Below are 12449 nucleotides of genomic sequence, written 5' to 3'. Positions count from 1 at the left end.
TGCAGAGTTAAAGATTTTTCTTTTAATACACACGTACATTCCTTTCACGAACATAATTTAGCGGTTAGCCATTTTTTCTTTTAAATAGAATATGTAAATAATTTTTGTTTTAACCTGTTTAGAGTAGAACAGGGCAGGGTTACCACACCAGCACAATTCAGTTTCCCGCAGAAGACAATACAATGAGTGTTAGAAAGTTCAGACAATGCCAGTGAAATCTTAACAGTGATGTCGTTTACTTGGATGTCAGTTTATTTTACTGGATTCGACATGTGTCCAAAGCACCATTGCAAATTCCCAAATACCAAAAGACTGAGTTGAACTGCAGGTCAGATACATAATATGACTCTGTTCCTGACTTCTTGATTGAACTTTATTTTAATTATCTGTTTTTGCACAATATTTAACATTTAAGAACTTTTATGAGCTAGGAAAAGCACTTTATATTCCAAGGAAAACCTTAAAATATTAGAGACAATCAAACATTCCCCTATGTGAAAGCACTTGGCATGGTAGGGACGAAAAACTCCCTTTTAACAGGAAGAGATCACAACCCTGTTCAGGGAGTGGCAGCCATCTCCTCTTAATGGTTGGAAGGTGAGGGGAAGGACAAAGTGAAAAAAATACAAGCGTAGAGAGACAAGGACAAAACACAACTATTAATTTTTTAAAAAAAGGTAATGACATGCAGTAGTGCAGCGGTCCCCAACCTTTTTTGCGCCACGGACCGGTTTATGCCCGACAATATTTTTACGGACCGGCCTTTAAGGTGTCGCGGAAAAATACAACAAAATAAAACTAGTGAAACTGAAAAAAAGAAGAGTTATTCATAACACACGTGAAGAGACCCAGGAAAACCGAGTTAGCGATAAAAACGATAACAAAATAACGCTGAAAACCGATAAAAACCCTGAAAACCACATATTTCACACCTGAGCCTCAACTCTCGCGGCCGGTACCAAACAACTCACAGACCGGTACCGGTCCGAGGCCCGGGGGTTGGGGACCGCTGCAGTAGTGGCATACATACACAACGTGAGTGAAAAGACAAAGTGGAGAATAAATGCTCAGTGCATCATGGGACGTCCCCCAGGAGCCTGAACCCACAGCCGCCTTTCTAATGGATGGTTCAGAGTTACCTGATCCAGCTCTAACTCTAACTATTCAACTATAACATAAAGGAAAGTTTCAAGCCTAACTGCTACACAACACATGGAGATTCATTTATGATTATACCATGATTAAAGAATCTGACTCCTTATTCATTTTAACAGGTGAAAAACTGAAAGTGAGTTGTGGGATTTACCAGTTTCTGTGCCAAAAAAAGGGTTACTTTAGCCGTTTCATTACTAATGCGATGGTTGGCTTAACTTTATAGAACATGGCACAGCAGAACAATATGATCCAGGTCTTGACCTTTCAGGCCCGAGTTTCATAAGTGTGTGTTATGAGAAAAAAGTCATATGTTGAGGAGGCCTGCTGTAGCAACTACTCTAGCGTACAAGAGCTCTTCAGAAAAAAATGTATAGCACAGTATTTTTGATCTTCATCACTAATACAAGCATCTGTAAGAACGTAAAACAAGCAAAATTTCAGCAAAGCACAAAATAAAAGGCAAACGCAAACAGACAGTTCAATACAATAAAAGGCCGACATAAATTTGACTTTGAATCCGCAGAAAAGAGCTCTCAATGATCTTATTTGACAGTAACATAATCATACTAATTAAAATTAAACAATTATTTTGACTGTTGCTACCATTTCATATTTCTGCTCATGAGTCTGTGTGAGATTGTGTGTGTGTGTGTGTGTGTGTGTGTGTGTGTGTGTGTGTGTGTGTGTGTGTGTGTGTTTCTGGCAGCATTTGCTTGCAGGCGTCTACGCATGAGTGAATGTTTATTCAGCTTTTATAGCGATTGCGTCTCGTTAAAACGAATAGACGCTCTGAGACAACCAGCACTCCCCAACACCAGTTCACTCACAGGTTCACCCAAAACCCGAAGAGACCACCTACCAGGAGAGCTGAGCAGATGCGTCACCTCTTCGGTCACCATTTTAAATCGCTTGTCCAGCCAGATTACGGGGTGAATTACAACCCGGGTAATGGCTAGAATAGTGTATTACCACCCTCTCTCAAGCACATGTGCACAAGCAAAATATCGCAATTAAAGCATGAATTACAATACACAAGGATGCAGTTTGTTCTGCATCATTTTTCATCCAGTTCTTGTAAAATGTGCCTTCTGAGAAACATGAAATTTTCATACTAAACTTGCATATGACTCAAATCTAATGAAAGCATTTTTTCCTATTTTTTTGATGCAGGAAATTTAAATGCACAGCTGGAGTTATCGGTAATAATATTCCCTCTTTTCTGTGGAAACTGTAGTCATCAATATTTCAGCCTTTATTACACTCACAAAACGACACGAATGCACAAAGAAGAACCAGCATGCATATCACATCATCATGTACGTGACCTTGTTCTCCTGCCTCGCTGACCTGGATGGCTTTACAGGTTTTGTATTTCAGGGAGGCTTTTTTTGTCTTCTCTACAACCCCAACGATGCCTCTGATCACATTTCCCTCAGAATTCACATTAGAGGAGCTTCAGCATCATGAAATATGGAGAAAGCGAAAGGACTTTGACATTTTGCTACCATTGAGATTTATGAATCTGACAGTGAGACTACAAGCAGTTTCTCAGAGACACAAAACAGGCACGCAGATACAAATGAGATGTAAAGACATGAAGATATACAGCTTTAACGAGGAGGGGATGATGAATCTACAGTAATGGAGTTCAAACTATCCATAACAATAGACCAACACTAATTTGAGCCTAGTATCTGACTGCATTCCCCGACTATGATGTCCAAAACCTGCTAGCAGACTGATCCCTCTTTCTTGAACCTGCTTGGAACATGATCCTGGACCACAACTGTGCCTCTCACTTCCCATGTCCTTGCAAGGGTCCCTGTGTCTGGCACTTCGAACACCCTCCTAATAACGCTTCCCGTCACCCCACCTCTTCCTTTATTCCCACAACTCCCAATAATACCGTCTGACATGTCCACAACCCTCCCAAAACACTCTTTTCTTTCCTCAGTTTCATGAGCCCAAACAGATTGACTGTGCGTCGCTCAGTGGTGCAGACAGGGGAGGAAAGCTGGCTGACAGGGGCATCCATACACATGCCTAAATCTGCCAAAGAAAGACGCTGGCACAGACAAAAAAATAATAAAAGCCTCTCGAATCGCGGCCGGGGCAGCGCAACACTTTATCCGCGAAAGTAAAACAAAGGAAGGCCTGTTCAACACTGCGACTGTGTTTACTTTTAAGGAGGGAACAATGCCTTTAGGAGGAGGGGGCAAGGCCTGACGTGGCACTTGAGGGTCTGTCCAAAAAACAGCACTTCATTTTGATTCACAGTGAGTTAAGAAAACAGTTGTAGCACTACATTGTATAGGGGCTGATGCATCTGAATGTGAGGAGGAGGCTGATGAAGGGAGAGTGTGCAGAGAGGATAAGAAACAGAGACCAGTAAGACCTCTGGTTTCTACAACAGCATTCACTACTTTATGCAAAGGAATGCTCCAACCAAATATGCAACTTGAAAAAGAAGAAAAAATAGATTTTGAAAGGTGGCAATGAAAAGTCTGCAAAAACTGCCAACACAAATGGAAGCTGTGTGACATGTCTAGGATGCTTAAGTTCATTTAAAGGGTACAAAGACATATTTTACCCAGAAAGTACAATACAGACAGTGGAGATAGACAGAGTTGCTTTTGCAACTACAGTTTCATTTCTCCTCTAAGAACCAGCAAACTGTTCAGTCACTTAGCGTTTACTGATCAAAGGCTATGACTCTGAGTAATGCCGAAATATGATTTTAATATACAAGACACGGTTTCTGGGTCATTTTGATGGATGCTTTTGCCATTCTAAAGAACAATAATAAACAATAGTCTGCTGCAGCCCCACTGCCACATGGCAGGTGACATTTGCATGTAATGGCCATTTTACTTTTGGCGGTTAACATATAAACCCTAATTGCAGGTGTTTCGTCTAGCTTATAAACACCTCCTGTCATGTTGCCGATGGCCCAAAGTGGAACCAACATATTTCTTCGCCTGTAAACACGTACATTCCAGGATGTGATGAATCAAAACTTTGACTCAAATGAAAAACATCCTTCTAAACACTCAATGAATTCATCAACAATAGATAAAGCTGCCGCCAAGACATGTTTTCCCCAGCATATTTACCCAAAGTAGGAAACAGGAGAAAGAAACTCAGATCTCTGGGTAATGAAGTCATAGGAAAAACATTTCCAAATGCAAAATGACAACAGCAAAAATACGATTAACAAACTTTAAGTAGAATCGCTGTTTGGTTAAATGAAGACCTCACTGGATATTACATATGACCCAGATGTTTGCCAGAAGGCACCAACCAACAATTACTGACAAACATCCCGAGCTGTTTGAGATTGCAGCCACTGATAAAGCATGTCCAACTAGATTCTCTGTGTTTAAGTGTTTCCAAAACATCACACGTGGTGCACAGTGCAGGAGAAAATGCCAGCTTTCTCTCATGCATCCAATCAATGGGGAAAATGGGAAATGGAGAATGTGAAAGGGTCATAACCTCTTGGATGGAAATACTCCCCAAGTTGCTACCGGGTATCTGGTGTATAAACACTGCACTGGAAAAACATTAGTCTAAGTCAGAAGGTTTACATTGTTGTACCACACTGTGCATTGAGGTCCCATTGACAGAGGAGACCCAAACAGTCTGAACAGAACCTGTTCATCTGTGCTGTTAAAAAAATGTGGTCATAAAACCGACTGCTTATTGCCTTGCAGCACAAAAACCAGCCCGTGTATCCAAATGTGGACGGTCATTTGAATTCCACTACGTTATTAGATCTCACGCTTCTCAAACGGGAGAGATTGACTACTCGGCCAGGTGGTATGGTAAAGTCATCTCTCCAAGGGGTGAGAAAGTTCAAACTTAGCATGAAACCAATCTAGAGTTTAACGTTTGGGAATGAAGCAGTGAAGCACTATATTCTCTCATTAGCCCGACAGCAGAGTCTGCAGGAAAGTAGTTTGCCATCTTTGCTGCAGGCAAAGTGAGAGAACATTTGATATTCCCATTTGGCCTGGGCAAACTTTTAAGTTAACTCTGCTAACACGATTTTGCCAAGTAATCCTTGATTTCAATAATATGTGAGTTTGTCTCCAAATAACAGATTGCTGTATTGGATTTCAGTTTCAATATGCGTCTTGGTTGAAAAGGCATCAAGCTTGAACTGCTAATCCTAAACTCCTAAATCATTTTGCATCAGGCATCCTCAGAAATGCACTAACACGAAACACATTTTTTCTTTAAATATATGAGGTATGTGTGTCATCGAGTCTGTAACAACATGGTATTTTAAGCCCTGGCTAAAATTTCAAAAACATATATAGAATCACATTTGCTTTTAATTTGACTAGCGGCTAGGTATTAGTCAACCAAACTGGCCTTAGGGTTTCCACATGACACTTGAGAGAATTAACTCCATCTCCTTCAGAGAAAACCTAAAAACAGTGCATCGCATAATGCAAAGAAAATCAATGGAAAGCTTAAATTTCATTCTCTCTGTCCTGATCCTTTTACAAAGTCTTAAGAGGTCAACTAATTTTAATGGTCACTTATTGCCTGTGGAGCGATTTCTGGTGGTATAAAGGCACCCAAAGACCACCCCAGTGCCAAAACAGCCTTAGGCCCAAAGGCTCAAAGTAATACCAGCGCTGATGATGCATACCTGTACTGGAACACCGTATGAATGGCTCTCCTTTTCATTTCTGCTTCACACACAAAAGAAACCATTGTGGGTCTTGAAATTGAGCAGCCTTGAATGAATTATGTCAACTGTAGGGAAATTAAAAAGTGGTCTTTCTTTGATTTGTGCAGTTCATAACCTGCTGATAAGAATATTTCAGTTCAGGAAAGCGCTAGAGGAGCTTCCGCAGAAGACATGCAATGCTCATTTCCTTTCCGAGACTCAAATATTAGAGGAGCCACACTCAAGATGAATTGTTATGGCTAGAATGCTTTGGAAACGAGAACAATAAAGTTATCGTGCCAAAGAACAAGGTTTTCTTAGTCGTGTCCAACAAAATTATGATTTAATATAATGCAAAGTGTGTGTGTAAAAAAAAAGAAAATGAATGCACACCCAAATGCAATTGGTGGCTCTGTTTTATGTGTGACTTGGACAGTCACCCACCCTCCAACTTTGCTTATTACATTTATTTAATCCAAATGTCTCTAACAAGTGCCAGTGGGTGAGTTCATGCCCTTTTCCTGCCAAACAGATCAAGTAGACCAATAGTGCAAAATATAAGGTGGCTTTCCAGTACCTGCAGAGAATAGAAAAGTCAGCAGTGTCCTTACCTCAGCACGCTGTGTTCTCGGCTGGCTGGCGTCTGCCTCAATGGCGTACACATCCACCAGGTAGAGGTCAGACCCCTGTTCTCGATCCAGCTCTGCAGCTGTCTGTATCACTCCTGTGTGTCGGCCGATGGTGAAAAGGCGACCCACAGCTTTTCCGCCGCTGCGCACCGCCACAATGAAATACTCCACTTTGGTTGCAGAGCCTCTAGGACTCGAGGCATCCAGGGAGATGACGTTGGTGCCCGGTGGCTGGCCCTCTTTGAGGATGGTGATGTATTTGGGCTGGGAGAAAACAGGTCCATCCACTCCTTGAAGGATGATGGTCAGCTCAGTTCTGGAGGTCTTGCGGTCAGTGCCGTGGTCCGTGGCTGACACTGTGAGGGTGTACATGAGTCGGGATGGAACCAGCTGGGACGCCAGGCGAATATCCCCACTGTACCTGTCCATGATGAAAGTGTCCGAGTCACCTTCCACAAGCTCATACTCCACCTCCCCATTCGCACCATCGTCCGGGTCAAAGGCCACCACTGTGGTCAAGATGGAGCCGATGACTATGTTAGGCTCAGCCACAAGTGCATTCTGGGACACAAAAGTGGGAACATTATCATTAATGTCCGTGACCCATATTGTTACATTTTTCAGGGCATAGCGACGAAATTCAACTGGAACTGCTTGGTCAGTGGCTTTGATTGTCAACTCAAAGAGATTTGAGAACTCTCTGTCAATTTCCTTGCTGGTGTATATAAGCCCAGTGCTTGGGTCAATGCTGAAGTGGTTTCCCCGTGGAATCTGCTGAATAATCGAGTACTGCAGCTGGCCGTTTATGTCTGCATCTGTGTCCTGAGCTGTAATGGTCATAACTGAGGCAGAGATAGGAAGATTTTCAGGGATGGATTTGAAAATGTCTCCAGCGGTAAATATGGGAGGGTTGTCATTAAAGTCCCTGACACGAATAACCACAGGAATGGATGAGGAGCGGGGAGTTCTGCCATTGTCCTTTGCAGTGATGTTGAGTTTGTAAAATGACTGCGTTTCAAAATCCAGCTTTTTAACCAAAAAAATGCTGCCAGTGTTAGGGCTGATGCTGAAAGTGCCATGGTTGTTTGTGGCTGTGATGCTGTACGTTATGTCTGCATTCTGACCCGAATCTGCATCGGTGCCGGTCACAGAGGCCACCAGTTCCCCTAGCCTCATGTTCTCCAGGACGTCAACCGACAGTGAGGATTTAGGGAAGATGGGAGAGTTATCATTTTCATCCAAGATGCTAATGCTAAGCATACAAGAGGAGGATAAGGGCACAGCCCCAGCATCAACAGCTATGATTTTTAGTGAATATGAAGATGTGGATTCATAGTCAAGTTTTCCAACCAAAGTCACCTGTCCAGAGCTACTATCGATTGTGAACTGGCCTTCCTCGTTGCCTTCAGCGATGTGATAGCGGACCAGTCCATTTTTGTTCTCATCCACATCTGAGGCAGAGACCCGTAGCAGCTGTGTCATGTTTTGAGCTGATTCAGAGATGGAGGCCTGGAATATGTCTTTGGTGAACTTGGGCGGGTTGTCGTTGATGTCTTGTATGTAAACTTGCACTTTGGCCTGGTCTCTAAGGGGTTTGGGGAGACCCTGGTCTGACGAGACAACCACAAAACTGAACACAGCGGCGCCTCTTTGTCTCATGAGTGACTCCCGGTCCAACTGCAAAGTGCTCGTCAACTCCCCTGTGATGGCATTCAGCTCAAAGTTGGGCTGTGGAGTCTCAAATGTGTATCTGACCTCACTGTTTGGGCCAAAGTCCTTATCCTCAGCAAAAACCTGCCCAACAAGCGACCCTCTCTTCTGTTCTTCCTCAAAATGAAACACATAATTGGTGCTGTTAAAGAGAGGACGATTATCATTTACGTCATCTAGACTCACTGTTACATTTACAGTGGCACTCAGCGGCTCCACAGCCCTGTCTTTGGCTGTAACCACCAAGTTATATCTGTCCTGGATTTCTCTGTCCAGCTCCGCTTTGATGTACAACTGCCCGTCTGGAAAAATGCCAAACACATCACCTGTGTTCCCACCAGCGATGTCATACATAATCTCGCCATTGAGACCGGAGTCTTTGTCAGTGGCCTCCACTTTAAAAAAACGGCTGTTGACAGGCTCAGATTCCAGGATGATGACCTCGTATGAGAGCTGGTCAAATACAGGTGAGTTGTCGTTGACGTCGTATACGCTGACGATGAGGATGAGGCTGGAGGTGTGCTGAGGGACTCCCGTGTCTGATGCAATGACTTCAATCTCATAGGAACTTGTCGTGATCTCCAGCGGCCCGGTCAGCGTGATGAGGCCATGCTTCTCATGAATATGAAACAGTCCTTTGGGGTTTTGTTTGAGGCTGTAGACCACCATGCCATTTGCACCTTCATCAGGATCTGAAGCTTTGGCCTGGAATATTACATGACCTGTGCTCCAGTTTTCCACTGCGCTCACATGCTCCACAGCGTGAATAAAATGAGGAGCATTATCATTTAAGTCCTTTACAGTTATGTTAACAAAGGCCTCTCCTGTGATCTCCCCAGCTCTGGCTACAACTTTGAGTTGATAAAAGCCCTGCTCCTCTCTGTCTATCTGGCTTGATGCTGTGATCTGACCTGCACTGTTGACAGCAAAAAGCCCTCTCTGGTCTCCTGAGGTGATCAGATATGAAATGTTTGTATTTAAATCAACTGTGGTTGCTGACACTGTCCCTATAACTGTCCCAACACCTACATTTTCAAACATGACAAAGCTGTACACTTTCTGGCTGAACACTGGTGGATTATCCTGTGTGTCTATTACAGTTACAGTCACAATGGCCGGTGTGTGTGAGCGCAGGCCACTACCATCTGCTGCTGTCACCTGCAACTGGTAAGCAGTTTTCTCCTCTCTATCCAGGGGCACCAGTGTGGTAATTTTGCCTGTATTGCTATTAATGCGGAATTTGGAAGAGTCTCCAGCTGTAATTATATATTTGACTGTGCCGTTCCTACCCAAATCGGGGTCTGTGGCTGAAACCGTGGTTACATAAGAACCAGAGGGCTCGTTCTCTTTCACATTTGCAAAATACTGTACAGGATAGAAAACTGGCCTATTGTCATTGATATCCCAAAGGGTGATATTGACTTTTCCTACAGAGTGCAAAGGGGGGCTGCCTGCATCTGCTGCCTGGATGTGGAGTAAGTAGGAGGCCTGATCCTCCCTGTCAAGCTCCACGCCTGTGCTTAATCGCCCTGACACGACATCCAGGCGAAACAGCTCCTGGACGCTGGCTGGCGTCTCTGCATCAAATGAAAACCGGATAGTTCCATTGGCCCCAAGGTCGTCATCTGAGGCAGACAGCACCACCAGTTCTGTGCCGGCCGGAGCGTGCTCCACCAGTGAAACATGATAGGTGCTCTGTGTAAATGTAGGCACTTGGTCATTCACATCTGTGATGTTGACTATCAGTTTAGTGTAAGACATTTTGGGCTGCAGCCCCTGGTCTTTGGCACTAATATTGAGCACAATTTCAGATGCTATTTCTCTATCCAGCAAAGCAGCACTGGTTACCAGACCACTGTTTTCACTGATGGAGAACCAGCCCAAAGCATTTCCAGACACAAGGGAGTAGCGCAGGTTGGCATTCTGCCCAGAGTCACCATCTGTTGCAGAAACCCCTTTAATGTAGCTGCCTTTTGGTATATCTTCACTGATATCTACTCTGTACACCGTCTCCTGAAATATGGGTGGGTGATCATTGATATCATTCACAAAAATAACCAGACTAGCAAAAGAAGACCTAGCCATCGGTTTACCGTTGTCTGACACAGACACAGTCAAGTTGTATGAGGAAATTCTCTCTCTGTCTAACACACTGGCCACTTTGATCAGACTTAAATTGGGCACAGGAGATTTGTGCACTTCAAAGTGCCTCTGCTCGTTGCCTCCTAAGATTGAAACAGATATGTTACCATTAGCTGTAGAGGAGTCTGCATCTGAAACGGTAAGCAAAGCCACAACTGTGCCAATCTGTGCGTTTTCATCTACAGAGGCAAATTTAGAAGTAGTGGGAAAATAACGGAATTTCACGACAGGGTCATTATCATTCACATCTAAAAGTTTGATAGTGGCTTCTGTTCTGCCTGACAGAGAGGGCACCCCATTATCTACAGCATGAATAGTCAGAGAATATTCTTTTTTACTCTCATAATCCAAACCTTCTTTTATTATAATAGTACCTGCTTTGGGGTCAATTTGGAAAGGTGTCCCATCATCTAAAAAGTACCTGATCTCGGCATTTGCTCCCTCATCCTGATCTGATGCTGTAATCTGCAGGATGCTTGAACCTACAGCTGCATCCTCAAAAACACTGGTTTGATACTGGTCCTGCTCAAAAATCGGGGGGTTGTCATTTATGTCTTGAATAGTGACGTTTACTTGCATGTAGCCAAACTTTTTCGGCTCTCCTTTGTCCTCGACTTCAATCAGGAGCTGGTAGAAGGGAGTAACTTCCCTGTCCAAGCCTCCGGTTGAAACAAGGTGCAAGAATGCCCCCTCTCCACTAGGATTGACTGTAATATCCAAGCGGAATTTCCTCTGCTCGTTGCCTTTCACTATTCTGTACGTGGTGTGATCGACTCCGTTACTTCCTATGTCGGAATCTGTAGCAGTGTCCAGGATCACTTGCCTGCCGCTGCTGGCGTCCTCCTTAAAAGACACGACAATTGACGCGTCTGGAAACACCGGGGAGTTATCGTTAATATCCAAAACTACTATCCTGACCTCAGTAGGGTAGGTGGGATGGCTGGACAGCACCACAACGTTGATGACATCACTTTGCAAAACCTCTCTGTCAATCACAGATGAAGTGGAAATGACTCCCGTGGTGGCGTTAATTGCAAAAAGTTTGTGATTTTCGCTGAAGCGGTACGTGAAGCTGGGCTTGGTCCCTATCGTGCCCACATAGGTGCCAATGGGCTGTTCCTCTAGGACTTGAAACTCTTGACGGACTTGGCTGGATGCTGAGTACCGCGACAGAGTCCATAACATCAGTAGAATCAAATGAAGCCGGCCTGAGCCCATACCTGTGAGCGCCATGGTCAGTTAGCCAGTCCACCTTTCTCAGACAGAGTTCATGCCTATGATGCATCAACTTTACTGAGTTTGGACGAGTCACTAAATCATTGTATTCCAGAAAATGTGCAGACAAAACTCAACGAGAAACTCTTTCCACGCTTAGTCAGTGTACCAAAGTGCTCCAGAAGTGTTATTTTATCCTGCGCACCGCGCCGTTTAATTGCAAAAAGATCCTCTAAACGGAGAGAATGATTCCTGCAGCTCAGGAAAGTCTCATTTCAACTCTTTAAATAGAATTTTCAAGAAGAAATCAGACAATCCGATGAAAGACAAAAGAAAATAAAAGTTCCCGACTCCTTGGAGATGCGTAAAAAAAAAGTTTATCCAAAGTTGGAGCGCAAGTCAGCGGTGTTAAGTGTATGCAGGCGAGCGAGCCTACGCACCGTCCCGTAGAATAACGGTGCAGACGCTTCAGTCATATTGTGCTGGAGTCCCAGTAAGTTAGAACAAAGCCGGAGTTCGCCAAACTCCCTCCCATCCCCAGTCCCATTGGATAGCGGTGCTCCTGCCTGCCCGCCCACAGCCTTTCCTCCTCTATTGTGGAGTACAGCTCGCTATCCCCGCTTGTGGAAGAGGACGTCAGTCAAACACGACAGGTAAGGATGCCCCAAGAGATCTTAATTGTCAAATAATATGAGACATATTATCTTTTCTGCAGAAAAAAGGAGACAGTGATCACCACATAAACTATTTATATAGAATATAAATGTATACAGTAAAGGCATAGTTTAACAAATTCTTTGCATAAAACGAGGTGAAATTCTTCAAAATAATCATTTTAAAACCATTCAGGGCGCTGTAAAGTCCTCTCTGACATGCCAGACCACATTTTCAGAATGTATAAACGATTTCAAATATAA

General features: G+C 43.7%; 1 protein-coding gene across 2 annotated transcripts in view; it reads right to left on the bottom strand.

Annotated features, from left to right (window-relative positions):
- Positions 1–12011, bottom strand: part of fat4 (FAT atypical cadherin 4) — a 99483-nt gene extending 87472 nt beyond the window's left edge. For both annotated transcript variants that reach the window (XM_026183531.1, XM_026183539.1), the window contains exon 1: positions 6448–12011. In XM_026183531.1, the coding sequence (XP_026039316.1) occupies positions 6448–11550 (5103 nt within the window). In that variant the 5' untranslated portion in view covers positions 11551–12011. The remainder of the gene's footprint in view (positions 1–6447) is intronic.
- Between the last annotated feature and the right edge of the window lie 438 nt (positions 12012–12449).

This window comes from Astatotilapia calliptera, chromosome 2 (genome assembly GCF_900246225.1).
Source record: "Astatotilapia calliptera chromosome 2, fAstCal1.2, whole genome shotgun sequence".
Lineage (NCBI taxonomy): Eukaryota > Metazoa > Chordata > Actinopteri > Cichliformes > Cichlidae > Astatotilapia > Astatotilapia calliptera.
The sequence above is the reverse complement of the archived record's forward strand: the minus strand, read 5'-3'. Positions and strand labels throughout refer to the sequence as shown.